At 37.9% G+C, this 14,962-nt stretch overlaps 1 protein-coding gene across 2 annotated transcripts in view; it reads left to right on the forward strand.

Moving 5' to 3' along the window:
• PROS1 (protein S) overlaps nt 1-14,038 on the forward strand; it is a 35,168-nt gene extending 21,130 nt beyond the window's left edge. Inside the window, exons 9-15 of one of the 2 annotated variants that reach the window (XM_084306156.1) lie at nt 1,405-1,523; nt 3,617-3,806; nt 4,768-4,935; nt 5,983-6,151; nt 7,624-7,772; nt 8,607-8,820; nt 11,630-14,038. In XM_084306156.1, coding sequence (XP_084162282.1) covers nt 1,405-1,523; nt 3,617-3,806; nt 4,768-4,935; nt 5,983-6,151; nt 7,624-7,772; nt 8,607-8,820; nt 11,630-11,775 — 1,155 coding nt within the window. In that variant the 3' untranslated portion in view covers nt 11,776-14,038. The remainder of the gene's footprint in view (nt 1-1,404; nt 1,524-3,616; nt 3,807-4,767; nt 4,936-5,982; nt 6,152-7,623; nt 7,773-8,606; nt 8,821-11,629) is intronic. The other variant, XR_014619338.1, reaches the window with a different exon arrangement.
• The last annotated feature ends 924 nt before the right edge of the window (nt 14,039-14,962 follow it).

Raw genomic sequence — 14,962 nt, forward strand, 5'->3', positions numbered from 1 at the left:
ACGTTTAACAAAACTGCTTCATCATGAATACATGAGTCCGAGTTCGGGTACTCTACTTAACTATTTACCAAACTAACAAAAAGCATATTTTGAGAACAGAAGAGCCCTCCCACACCTATTCTTGTTGGTTCTGTTCTGCAGGACTGCTATACTGCCATCATATGAAAATTAAACAAGAGGTCTTTTGAGGGATAATTTCAGATCAAAGATGTTCTTAAGCTCCAACTAGTCAAGGACACAAGTAATCTAAAGCCTATTCTGCAAGTCTTCCTACCTTATGCAGAGCATAGGTACCTGTATCTAAAGCAAATCTGAGTGCTTTACTTTTAAGACAAAACTGTAGATATTAATTATAACATCAGTTTCAGAAGACAAAGAAATCAACATCATCTTAGAAGGGATGGTTAACATTTCTTGAACAAATATTTTACTAGTTTAAATTTGCACTTAATTCCTGTATATACGGTCTGTTTAAATCTTCAGGTAGCTGAAAGAATAAGAGCAATTCTGTCCACATCCCCCTCCCCCCTACTGCAGCTGGCTGACTGTGATTATTCACATTTGACTTTGGATCACATATTTTGATTAATTCCAGTTTCACATACTGCTTTAGGACTTTCAGTTGCCACAAATACTTAGCACTTCTCTTTTAGACTTTTCCTGAAAACACACTGCTTTAAGAGCTTCATAGCTCCACTAACTGTTCTCAGCAATATTAATTCAATGCTATTCCAGAAGGAAGAGCGTTGATTGCATCAACATCCCTTTCCAGAGCTCAAGAAAGACAAGTACATTCAATGAACAGCCAGACAAAGATTTTGTATTGATCTGTTACTGAATCTACTTGTAAATTGCTTCTTTTTATTCCAGGTAAATGATTCTAGTAGTACTAGAAGCTGTACAGATACGAATAGTTGTATATCAGTAATGATAAAGAAAAGGTGATTTTTGTTGATTTTTAAATCTGCTTAAGACATTGCTCTGGCCCCATTCCCTTCTAAGACCTGATCAGGTTTAGATTCCACACAGCTTTAATAATGGAACCAGGCAGGACCCTAGCAGGTGGGTGTCATCAGTCCCTGGTGACAGAAAAGGAAATGATGGAAGATTAGAATTCTTGATTCAAAAACTAAATATTTAAATAGTTACAATCCACCAGGACTGTGTTTCAACCTCAATTATCCTTCAACAACTTAAAGAAATGGACTTTTCAAACAAAAAGAAACACACTATTTCATTTGCAAATAGATATTCAAGTTAAAAATAAATTTAAAAAATGAGGTAAGCCATCCATTGCTTAAAGAAACAACAACAACAAAATAGACTAACAGGCAACAACAGAAGTTACTTCATGGAATATCACAACGCAACATTAACAGCTTTTTTTTTCTCTATTATTTTCAGTCTATTCCTCTGTGTATCCCACTGAACCTAGAAAAGAATAATGAACTGCTTTACCTGGCAGAACAGTTTACAGGAATTCCTGTTGTGAACTTAAAGTTTAAATTGCCAAATGTCACCAGGTAAGCATTTGCTTTTGATAAAAGTATGCCTGGAAATCATGGACATTTTTTTCCCTTAATTTTCTGAGGGCGTAAGGTACATTGCATGCAAAAATTATACCACCATCTCCCCATGGATTAAGATATTTTTATATGGAGAATGAATTAACTCAGGTTCCTATGTACACCATCACTTAAGGGAGCGCAGAGTTGTTTGAAAGCAGACAGGAAGAGTCAGTTTGGAGTCAGTTTACAGCATCTCTTATTGACTGTACTGTGTCCCTGAGACACCTAATCAGTGTAGACAGCAGCTTTCTTATGTGGCAAAACTAAGAGGTCAGCAGGTTTCTTCCAGACACCTCAGGAGAAGGTAGGAGCCACTAGCATTTGTGTCCCAGCCAGGGAACAGCACACAGCTGGGGCAGACAGGCACCACTGGCATGTGGTGTGATCATGTATATGAATAAACAAGTTGGAGTCTTCCAGCCATTACAGACCAGGTTACAGATGCTGAGATGCTGTTGGTAGAGAAGAGGTATATGGACTGGGAGAAAGAGTTCAGAGAAATCCAGACTTAAGTGGGCAAAAAACAAAAGAGGTTTGAGGACAGTAGATATAATAGGCAGTAGGTCCCATTGGTTCGTGGAGAGCAAAACTGGTTCATCTTTGTGATAGAACCTTACTCATGAAAGAAAGAGCAGGGGTTAGGAAAGGTGGGAGTCAGTGATGCAGACACAGGAAGACATTTAGAATTCTCTGTGTGAAATTCAGATATGGTAGAAGAAAAAGTTACTGTATAGCTTCCATTCTCATCTATGGGTATGGCTTCAGGTTTGTTAGTGGTGCTACTTCCTTTCTGCTTTGGGTAGAAGCTGCCTCCTGTTACACACACACACTGCTGAGAAACAAAGACAGGCCAAGGCTCCCCCTATCCTGTTCTTCCTTTCAGTGTTCCAAGGACAGTGATAAAGTGCAGTACCTTGTCTACAGCACTGTCTGTGTGATTTCCTTTACAGCTGTCAGAACAATTGACAAAGGTAGTGACCTCTTCATTACTGTTGGACTTCTTCACGGTGGTAGCTGAAATTGCAGCACTCCTTGACATACTGAGTGAACAATTTCAAGAGTAACAGCAGCAATAGCCGTTGAGTTGGTGATCCCCAGAGCCTCAGAATCTTACAGAAAGACATAAATAGTGAGAACTTTTTCCTCTGCCATTTTTCCAAGTTGACCTAGCATTAATGCTCTCCTGAAAGACCTTTCGAAGATGATAAATGTTTGACACTATCTTAATAGTCTCCGTGTAAATACAGAATGATTTTCTGTAGGTCTGCATGAGAGACTGACATCTAGTGGACAAAGAGCAAGACTGGAAGTTAAAGTGAATCAAGTTCTCAATTACAGCCCCCATACTTGTTTCTTTTATTGTCTTCAGCAAATCCTTACTCCAGTGTGCTTTGTTTTTTCCTTTCATGCTAAATCTGTTTTATATAGCCCAGAAGTTCTAGGAGAGGAGGGCTGTTCTCACTGTACTTATACTCTCTACTACAGTAGCCTGTACCGTAAATCATAATTGTACTATGTATACATTCAATCAACTGCCGAGGTCCAGACAACAAATCCTCAAATTAAAGAGTGCTGTATCAAAGACATCAGTATCTGTAGCAAATTGCTGGGTCATAATTGTTGTAGGGCAGCACTTGGCAGCCCTGTTGAGCTAAAGCATGCCATAGATCATGTGTTTTTCCCCATATCACATCTCCATGCAATGCAGTAGGGATATTATCTCTATCCTCTTACTAAAGTAGATGTGATATCCTTCACAGGCAAAGCTCATAGCAGATTTGGGAACTGAACCAAGGCTAATTCAAATCCCAGCTCCAGGCATTAATCTCAAAACATTTCCCTGGATTCAGATGAACAACATTAGATTCTGCATTTGACTAATAACATCCAAATACCACAACTGCTCAGAAACAGAGTTACCAAAAGGTTAATATCTATGCATTTTTTATTTTTTTTTCTCCCCTAAAACCTTACTAACAGGTTTTCACAGGTTCTTCAGTACTTAGGTTTTCTGTCTTTATTAATAAGATTCCTTCTTCACAACTCAGATTTTCTGCAGAATTTGATTTCCGGACATATGATGCAGAGGGAGTTATACTCTATGCAGAATCCCTTGACAGCACAGCATGGATCTTGCTTGCTCTTCGTGATGGAAAGATTGAAATTCAATTCAGGAATGAATTTGGAACAAAAGTTACCAGCGGAGGAAAAGCCATTAATGATGGCCTGTGGCATATAGTAAGCTGGGTTTACCTCTGTCCTCTCCTTCCTTTAATCCCCTATGAGAACATTCTGTACTGTATGCAGAAACTAAGCAACTGTTCCAAGGGCTTAAAATGATGCCCTCAAATTCCAGACTTAAATACCAACCAAGAAACTTGTGAGGATGCCTTACATCTGAGAAATCATGGCATTTGTTCATCATTGATAATGAGAATTAGCACTACCTGGCAGCATAAGAATTATTCTTTGTAGTCATGAAAAGGGAAGCAGCAGATCATTAGCAAGTATGATTGCAAGGTGAGCTGAACAATAAGACACTTTGCCTAGGAAGCAAGATTTACTTTTGGTAGACCAGAAGCCCAGCTTGTTCTTCAAGCTTGCATACCTAAGGTGAAAGGCCTTGCTCAGGTATACCATCTATAAAAAATAGCATATTATTAACACCAGTAAGTTTGTTTTTAAAGGGGGCCAAGAGAAGCTAGAATTCTGCACAGACCTGCTTCAGTTTAGTACAACATGCATGAGATAAAAATCTACTTCTATACCTCACAATAGCAGGAGCAGGTGTTGAGCCCACTTTGTCCCTGTCCCACCTGGAGATTCAATCCTGTGCAGCAGGTTACAGTGACATGAAGAACTGCCAGATGTAGATGGGATGTAGAACAACTGTAGAAACGAGCTTCTTGCAAGCTCAGTAGAGCATAAAGCAGGCTGACTAATCAGCTGCATGTGTTTTCCTGAGGGTAGGGTGGGAATAAAAGCACCCAGGTCATCCTCCTATGCAGTGTCCATGGAAATGGACAGTTGCTATGATTCAAGTTTAAATGTGCTATAAGTACCGAATACATTAAAACTATTTTACAAGTCAAATATTTAGAGGTACATAAATAATACTTTCATACAGGTATATAAAATTAGCATTTAAGAGTATTCTAATTATGTGTGTGTATACATAAACATTTCTATTTAATTTTAGATATCAGTTGAAGAACTAGAGCACAGCATCAGTGTAAAAATAGCTAAAGAAGCAGTGATGAACATTAACAGCCCGGGAACTCTCTTCAAACAGTCACACGGTTTCTTGGAAACTAAGGTGTACATTGCAGGATTGCCTCGCAAAGTGGGTGACACTCTAATTAAGCAGGTAACTAAAAAAGTAATGTTGATTAAGACTTAGTATTTTTGTATTGTTTCTTTAACAGTCACACGGGACATAGTAGCAGCTTAGAACCCATTTAGAAAATGAAAATGGAGTTACTAACCATGTTTTGAAAGCAAATATGCAGAAATCTCTGTACACTATCCTCAGTTACATTTCAGTTACAAAAACACAGTTCTTAAGGGCTAATCTTTCAGAATTATGTTGCTTGTTTCGTAAGATAGCCTTAAGATTCCCTAAAACACCGCCACTTCTGCTGCAAGAGCATTTCAGAGCGATTCATGTGTCTGGTGCTAGCTTTTGCCGTGCTATGGTATGGAAATCACTGTGCAGGTGGCACAATAAGCTTTCATTTTTACTAGGTTTTTCAATAGCTGAGGCTAGTCAAGGCCAGTGATTCACTCAGTCTTCCATTCTCTGCAGCTCTGTCTTTTGATGAGGAGGAGTACAACCAATTACCTGCTTCTCAGTCCAGGAACCCTCAAAATAACTGACACGCTAAATAGAGAGGCAAAAAGTAACTGTACACTAGGGACTATGCTTTTTAAAAAATAAAAAATAAACTCAATTTTTGTTCAAAAGTGAAGTAGAGTGAAGAAGTATGAAGCAATACAACAACATTCCCTTACCTAACAGAAAGTAATTTCAGGAATTTCTTTATGCTTTCGTACAAATAGAAGACAAAAACCTTGAACAAGGAGCAGGAGTAATTATCATTGTCCTACAGGTATAGGAAAGCTGTGGTGATCTAAACGAAAGGACAGCATGAGCATTAAAATTGAAGCAATTTATTTTGTACAGATCTGTAACTACAAAATGGAGATAATATTAAATCAGGAGTGCCTTTTGAAGGCTGAGGTACTTACTGCATGCCATTTGTTTTTTCCTAGTCTCAGTTCTATAATGTGGCAACTATAGCATTGATAAGGCTATTTTATTAGCTATAAGTTCATATGCAAAGTAACGCCTCATTACTAATTTGTTTTAAAACAACTTTGAATTCAAACACCTAGTACTGTAATTCTTTTACAGATTAACCCTCGCCTAGATGGCTGCATTCGTGCCTGGAACCTAATGAATCAAGGACACTCAGGTGTAAAAGAAGTTATTCAAGGAAAACAAAGCAAACACTGCTTAGTAACAGTTGAGAGAGGATCCTTCTACCCTGGCACTGGAATGGCAAAGTTTCAAATAAACTATAGTAAGTATTTTTCTGTCTATTCCTATACCTTTTGCTGCAATGGTGATGGACTTGTTTGATTGTCAAGAAAAGAAAAATCAAAAAAACTAAGCTATTTGCTTGCATGAGGACTTTTGATCCCATTGGTGTTGTCCGTTTAATTTCTGAAGTGCTTTAGGTTAGGAAGAATATTCTTCATTTGCAAAAGATGAGGAGTATTGAACATGTTCACTATAAAAAGATATAATCCTGCCCCTTGTTTTATCAGTGAAGAAAGCTATAGTATTACTGACAGAAAAAGAACACTGTGGATGGGGAAAAGGATCACTGATAGTTTTATGTATGTGGTTTTGTTTCTAAATGAAAATCATATCTAGAGGTTTTGAGTGTATAACTTGTTCTTTCCTGAATCCAGAACTTTCTGCCCTAATTTCAAGTTTTGCAGTCCAGAATCCCCCCTGGGTACACTTGAGAGCCCAAAGTGAGGCATCCCTTGAGCATCAAATCTTGTCGTCATTACATACTTTAATATCCCAGATGCTATCCTACCCCTCAATCCCTGTCTGATCCTCCATCCTTTTCATCCCAGGACTTGCTATTCTTTCCAAGGGCTTTTCTTTAAATTCTTTAGTCCACTTCAAAAGATTTCTACAGCTTTTCGTATCCTATGTTTCCAACAAACTCATGAGAGGTTTCTATGCCACTGACATTTACTCATCTTTCCTCCCATTCATTCACTAACACCATACTGCCATGTCTCCTCCTGACTTATTTCTTTGGGGCTGCTGCTACACTTTCATCACCCCTGCGTCTTTCTGTTCTTATCCCCATCCCATCCTCCACCCCAAATCTGAATATGACCTCAATTCATGTGCTAGGATTTCTGCTTCCTGAAAAAAATACTAGAAATCAGTTTAGATGAGACTGGGGAAGGGAAGGGCAGATGCTGGAAGAAAAGATTAAAAAAATGACAAATAGCACTTGAAACAGTAATTTTCGTATTAGCTTGACTATGAATGCATCATCTGAAGTTATACATGTATTTGCACCATCTGCATATTTGTTTTACCCATCTGCATATTCCCATTTTGACAGTAGAACTGCTTTGGAATGTAAAAATGTGGCAGAACTGCCAATCTTCTACTTAGTGGTAGCAATTTATGAGTAAAGTTGTCTTTCCAGGTATTATCTTAAACTGACCTTTCATGAATGTGGCACCTATTCCACATTGGACCAGAGAAAACAGAAAAAAAAAAGCGTTCAGTAGGAAAAGAAGATAAGGGAAAATGCAGGATTTAAGTGGTATTTTTTGTTTTGTTTTTAGAAAGAATTATAAGTTCTTAAAGTTCCAAAATTCATTTATTTTTTTTCTGGAGATGAGTACTATTTTTTCCACAATAGGAGCAGATGAAGTACTATTTTTTTTTTTAACACCATATTAATTTTTCATTAGCAGATAGATTTATTAATTTCAATCTTTTCTTTTAAAACAGATAATCTTGACAGTGCTGAAGATTGGCTAGTAAATGTGACTATGACTATTCGCCCATCCACAGACACTGGTGTTTTGTTTGCCCTGGTTTCTAATGAAACAGTGCCTCTTGCTTTGTCCATAGTGGACTCTAACTCTTCTGACTCACAGGTGATCTTACAATTATAGCAGCTCAGGGCTCAAGCATCATCTCATGTATCACACCTCTCATCTTTGTCTCACTTAACTCGCTACTCAGCTTTTGAAAAAAAAAGTCAAACTGAAAAGAAGTTACTTACAACTTACACGCAGTGGAGCTGGAAGGCTGAATTAATATTTTGCATGGCACTTAGATCATACGTTGATGTCCAGAAAATATATTACTATTAATGATTGCTACAGCAGGGACCAACCACTAAGCACTCTTACATTAGGTAGTATCCATTATGTCATGTCTCTCTAGCCTTTCCTTCCAAATGCACAAAGCAGAAAAGTGAATATGACAGAAGTAGTCATGGTATTATAGCAATGGCAACAATAGTTTCAATTTATAAACAGATATTTTTGTTCTTAAGTTCCTGTTTACACATTTATATCAGGTGTCCCAAGATAGATCACGATAGCGCATCATAGCTAATCCATGCCTATGCCTGAAATAAGAATGTACAGCAAAAACTGGGTTACCTTTGAAGTTGTAGCAGTATTGCCTTTAAAAGAAACAGGATTTCACCTCAGAACCGTAGCCAAAGGACTTCCCCACACCCCCAAGAATATTCTCACTTATAAGCTTCAGAATATAAATGAATGGCTTTGTTTACAAAGGTGATGGTTATACAGCAACTATCAACTTCAATATCTTTTCCAACTTAAGGTAACAATTTTTAAAACACAGCTCTAACATACCTTTTCTTTCTACTTTCAAGTAGAAAATGTATCAAAATTAAGTGTAATTTTGTGTTAAAGTTACGTGCGGCATCTTTTGTGACTCCACATTCTTCTGTTTAGGAAATAATTGCGACCATTGGAAATATCACTGTAGCACGTCTGGAATCAAAGAAGTTATGTACACCCAGAAAAGTGTTGGTTGGACTTGTAGTAACCAAGCAGCAGCTTGAACTGTCTGTTGATTCACATACAGACCAAAGCAATTCGGAGCAGCTGTCTATCCTGCATCAAGCGATGATGACAGATGTTGTTACCTACTTGGGTGGCCTGCCAGGTGAATTACCTTTCTTTTTATTCTTTTATAGAAGCCTGATTACATTCAGCCTTACACGAGTTGGACAAAGCCTACAATTGTATAAGAAACACTTTTTCCCCAAATGCTCTTTATTTCATCCAGTTTATGCAGCTTTTGAGCGGGTCAGCTTTTCAATAGGAATATCGTTAGGCCTATTAAGAGGCATGAGTCTCTCTGAACAGGTTTGGATTTGCAATACATTTTGCTTTATTGAGCTGGGGACAAGTGACCACTGTGTTTTCTGAAATGCCATCAGCTGGCACAGTTTAGAAACTATCAAGTATGTAAGAAAACTGACATTTATGAGTAAACTAAGTGTCAGAACTGGAGAAGGGAAAGTCCAAAACACAGTTTTAACAATTATACTCTGGGTAATAGATGACTGACAATCTTCATGAGACAGAAAATATGTTAAAATAGCAAATAACATTTTGTTTAAAACAAGTTGCAAGCAAATACCCAATCTTAAGGCAAGTACAAACAGGAATTTTATACAGGAAGTGTACACACGCTTATTGGTAGAATAGCTTGACTTCAGTGTGAACCATGCAGAAAAACAGCATTGCCACAGACAAAGATTTTTCAAAGCCTGAGATCCCCAAACTTGAAAATCAGTAGAGCAAAGACACCATGGTTACAAGATGAAGTTCCTACTAGCAGAACTTTTTAAGTCAAAATTCCTAGGGAAACCCTTAAAATTTTGAGAAACACAGTCTTGAATTGACATCCATTTTACTCTTAGGCCGCATTGTCATAGCACTGCCCCAGATAAAGCCAGTCTTCATCTGCAGTGTGTTTCTTCTGCAGGAGAAGAGTACACAGGAGTAGAAAGAGATTAAGAACTGTGTATCCCTTGGAGATGATCTCTTTAGGCATTTTTTTCAAGGTAGCATCCATTGGGGAAGCTCAAATTGTGATTCCACCATCTAGACTTGCTTGTCAGAATAAACGCAAAATATTTAGGGTGGCACAGTAGGTACCACAGCTTCAGTCTGAAGTGGTAGTTGCCTCTGCATCCAGGCACATATGCTGGGATTGACTTCTCTACAAGTCTTTAAATAGTGATCGTCAGGAATATAAAGATTCAGTCCCTAAATACACCAATTTTTCCTCTGATTTCATTTTTGACTGGATGTGCAATGTCTGGTAAACCAACTAACCAGGTAAGTTCAATTCAAATGGAAACAATAGGATGAGAATATGCTAATGGTACAGTACTGTCAGATACAGGTAAGTGTCAGTTTCTGTAATGCCTGCTCACTGTTAAAAGAGTTGAAGACTGTTGACTTAGTAGAGGTGAATCAGTAGGTTAATTGAGCCACAGTAACTTGACTGACTCTGGTCATTTCTTAGCCCTCACCACCATTGCGATATTTGTCATTCTTCCTAGTACCCTGCTAACACTGATGCCTTAAGAGTTAAGACCTTGCAAATTAATAAAAAAAGACCTGTATGTAAATCCAGTATCTACTTAGAAGTCAAAAAAAATTTCCACAACAACAACACACTCCACAAAACAAACAAACACCTTATCCACAGGAGCCTCTTCTGCAACAATCTCTGTTGCCAAAGAGGAAAAAAAAGTAACATTGGAAAGTGACTTTAAGACTACACCAACTCATTTATTTCTTCTAACTCATCTCTGAAAGTCTCTGGGATTACTGAGCAGTATAAAAAGGTAGGTAAGGATTCCCATGCTGAGCTAAGTGCACAGAACTGTATGGTTAAGAGGCACCTAACAAAAATGTCTGTTTTTCATGAAAAACAGAACTGCCTATTTTTGACACTTGACATTTCTTCAAACTTGTAACCATGCTGGAAGTATTCCTTTTTGCTAATTAATTCAACACAGTCAGCACAGGCTAAATGAGTGTTGCATAGTTCTGTGACAGCAGCACGTTATCCCTGAAGCCAAAAGAGCAGAAGGACACAGTTCTAGAGGACTGTATGTGCAGTACCTCAGCTTGCAACAACAAAAACCACAAGGAAGCAACGTTTCATGTTCTCTGGACCATGGCAATCTTTTAGGAGAGACAGAACGATTAACACCTGACAAAAAGATGATGCTCTTCATGTCAGCTTCTAGGTATCCTCATTCTGGTTGCTGAAGGTACTCGGATCTCCTTCAGTCTAGTTTGTAATGTGGTTGTACCCTACAGCCTCACAGCAAAACCTGCTTGGTTCTGTGCTTTACATATTGTGTGCTAGAAGCACATCAATGATACGATGTTACCATGACCTAAAGAATAGCTAAATGAGCAACAGATAAAGCGGGTCTCTCACAGATATTTCACTTGCAAGAAGCAGTAAGGAAGCAATAAAATGTGTGCAGTTCCCAGGGGTGCCCTTTTTGAGAACTTGCAGATTTGAATCCAGAGTAGCTTTCTGGCAGAAGTAACATGGTTCTTTCGGTGACCTCTAAACCCATAAACATCTGTTTGTAGGTCAGGAGAAGAACAGTGCACTCCAGGAAACACAGTATTAGTTCACTATAGCAGCAGGAAATGCTGCTGAGAAACACTTAGGTATAGTTTTTTGGTTTCTGGATGGGAGAAGACTTGTAATGCATATTTCAAATGTTACCGACCTTTCTCAACTTTGCTGACTTTATCTCAAAGAATCTTAAACAGAAGGGAGAAGAACTTAGTTAAAAGTTCCCTGCCAAATTACTGTTTTCTCCCGTGGAGAACTAATGCAGGGGGAATGCAGTGTTCCCCATGATTTTGCTAATCTGAAAAATATATAAGATGTTGCATGCCTTGGCCTAATTGAATGTGTTTCTGTGCAGATGTTCCTCTGGGTGCAACGTTAGTAACTGCTTTTTATAACGGCTGCATGGAGGTGAAGGTCAACAGCAGACAGCTGGATCTGGATGAAGCCAATTTTAAACACAATTCCATTAGATCTCACTCGTGCCCACTGATTATGGAGTAGCCATTCAATTCTTAATTTAACTTTTTTTCCTTTCAGATATAATTTGCATAATTAGTCTCATGCCATAATGAAGCCTGTACTATTTTATTCAAGATGTGCCAGGAAAATAATCAACAGCATGTTTTTCTTCCCTTTTATATTGAATGTGGGTGAAAAAATCTCTTCTCTTTTCAGCTGTAAAGAGACATAATCAAGATCAAAACTCCGCGAAGTGTTCTTTTATCCATATCAGGGATAAATCTTAAAGCCAGAATTATCTTCCATGTTCAGAATATGCCCTTGATATATTTAGTTTGGAGAGAGAAGTTTTACATCTTATTTTCATATATCAGCACAGAGTTACAAGTTGCAAATTTTGGCAGTCTATCTGAATCTAAACAAAGCCATTCTCTTTAAACTTTTCCAAACGTAATATACAAAGAGAAATCTCTACAGGTTTTGTAGTACGTGCTTTCAGTAAAGGAGAAGGTGCCCTGGAATCCAGAGCCCAAGCTCTCTGTGGACATGTTTACATATTGTACCAATGCTGATAAAGCAACTTCCAAACGGAAATATTTTTAAGTAGTTTAACTTTTGAAAATAGCTCTTGTTATATTGTACCGACTTTAATTCTTCTGTCATAGGAACCCAGCTTTAGATCGTTAACAGAGTTCTGGATCAGATCAGGTAATTTACTTCCAAAGTGGATTAAAATACAGCTGAGGCAATTTTAGAAAACAGAAAATTGCATGAGGGAAGGATCTCTGGTCTTCATCATAGGAGAAGAAACTGGAATTTGATAAATAAAGCTGAGAACTTGCAGCAAACTTTTATTCCATTTATGACAAATTCGTCACTCCTCAATAGGAGCACCCTCTAATATTCCATTGTATTCCCTTTACTTAGGTTAACCTCACATTCACAGAGCCCCCAGAAGAGACTTACTTGCAAACCCCGTTGCAGGTATTTCTGACCTACTTGAAAGCCTAAGTTTTGCTAGTAACATCCGCACATAAAGCCATATTCTGCTCAGCCAAGTTTAAAAGCACAGATGATTAGAAGAGTATTTTTCTCCTCAGGTGTTCATTTTAAGCATTTCTAGTATTTCTTTATCATTCTTAGAGCATTCTTCCACTTCCAATCTCATTTTAACACAACCAGGAGCTTCCCTGCGCAGCTCACCTAGTGCTTTTGATAACCCCCAAAAAAATAAATAGCAGGAGAATTGCTGTAAAGCAATGAATGTATACCCCCATCAATCAACCAGCGAGACACTATCTGTCAGAATTTTCAACCTGAGGTTTGCTTTCTTTGCTCGAGACAATCAAGTGGAAATGTATGTACAGAAGGATGGATTGTGACAATCGTCATTTTGAGGATTGCCTTTCTCCACAGATACTCCTAGTGACATTAGCAAGGTTTCTTTCATGGTTGAGTACAAACATTAGTACATCAGCACCACAGAATCTGAGGCCATCTTTCAGTGTTATTGCTAACTTCGCTTCCCATTTGTGCCCTTTAATACAGTGTTTGCTCTGACTTCCACGCCAGCCAGCCTCAGAATGGTCTCCAAGTCTGTCTAGAATGGATTTGTATTTAGCTGCTTATCAGCAGGAGTTCCACACAGCTGACACCCAGGGGCTAATTGCCAAACTACTTCAGTTTTCTAGGATGGCATGAAAAACAAACAAAATACCTGCATTCATTTATCCAGACTGTATGGAGGGGAAATGACTGCAGGAAAGCATCCCTCCATGATCTCTTCCCATCCCCACAAACACATGCATCATTTGAGCCTAAGACAAAGAGTAACTCTACTGAAATAAGCAGGTCTTGTTCAAAGTGAAGCTGAATTGGGAATTTTGACATAAAATACACCTTTAACTACTTAATTTACAGTATCTCAACAGCACCCACTAAATTTTGCAAAGCCCTCAGTAAGCTTCTTTGCCTTGTGCAAGTACACATAGAATTAGTTTGAGGGGAAACAGAGTAAAGTGTCAGCAATACTACAAACAGTTACATCAATCTGTGTGAACAAAAGAAAAACAAAGAAAACATGTTTTTCAGGTGGGATTATTAGTATCGACTTGGAATTAAAGAAAACAAAAATCACGTAAGTTTCCCACACAGACACCATTTCTTTTTATTTTCATGCAGGAATATTTTAGGATACTGTAGTTGTAATGAAACCTCTGCACTGTATTTTGGTTTTGTATTTTAATGTAAAAGTGCCTCCCTATTGTAAGAATTAAATAAAGCAGCATTTGCAATTTTCTTCTCATTTTAAGTTGTATTTGTTTATCTTTGTTCATTTTCACTGTGCCGGACTGGTTCTACTGGTCAAATGGTTGATTTAAGGGATTGTCTTCAGTATTAAAGAGCTCAAATTAATGTGCTATCCAAAGAGGAATCCATGTTCTCTAGAAAAATATTTGAATTTACTAATTTTTTTAATATTGCCTGAAGAAATTAAGCTCAGCTTAAAAGCATATGTGGGAAAAAAAAATCAATTTAAGTTAATAATTCCTATCTTCTCTCCTTTATCAAATGTGTTTAATTTCATTTTTAGGCATAATCATTTCAGGAAGGGCTGTTCAGCGTTTATACAGCGGGAACAGCTGGTACCTGCTCTGGGCTTCTTCAGCTCCTGTACACCAAGTGTTACAAATCTACATGTTCTGATTTCCCTGAAAATGAGATGTAGCCATGAAATTGGTTCTTATTTATACTAGAGCAGATTTCTGCATATATGCCTGATCTAAAGTTAGCTTACATGCTTTAATGCCTGTGTGTCTCCTGGTGAAGATAACTAGCTAAACCGGGCGTGAACACCTTCACTACTGTTGCTTAAAATTATCTCTAGGGTTGTCATCTTCAAAGAAAGAGAGGCCAAGCTTTCTCAGACATTTCAGTCCTGCTTATCACTCAACAACGCACTGATATTGATCCTCCAGTGTCATTAGTCATATGTACATGCTTAGTATTTTGCTGCCTCAGCAACTGCATGATTTAAAAAAAAAAAAAAAAATAGATGTGGGAGCATTTCACGTTTTGTCTGCCAGAAACAACAGTTGTGTACTAAAAAATCAGTTATCAGAAAAATTGTAAAAGCTAATACCAAAGAGATAAATAAGGTATCACCTAGTAACTAAAAGAAGAACCGAGACGCTGAGATTCTGATTTTCTCCCACTCTTTTCCTGACCA

This window comes from Netta rufina (genome assembly GCF_964035555.1).
Source record: "Netta rufina genome assembly, chromosome: 1".
In the NCBI taxonomy this organism is placed as follows: domain Eukaryota; kingdom Metazoa; phylum Chordata; class Aves; order Anseriformes; family Anatidae; genus Netta; species Netta rufina.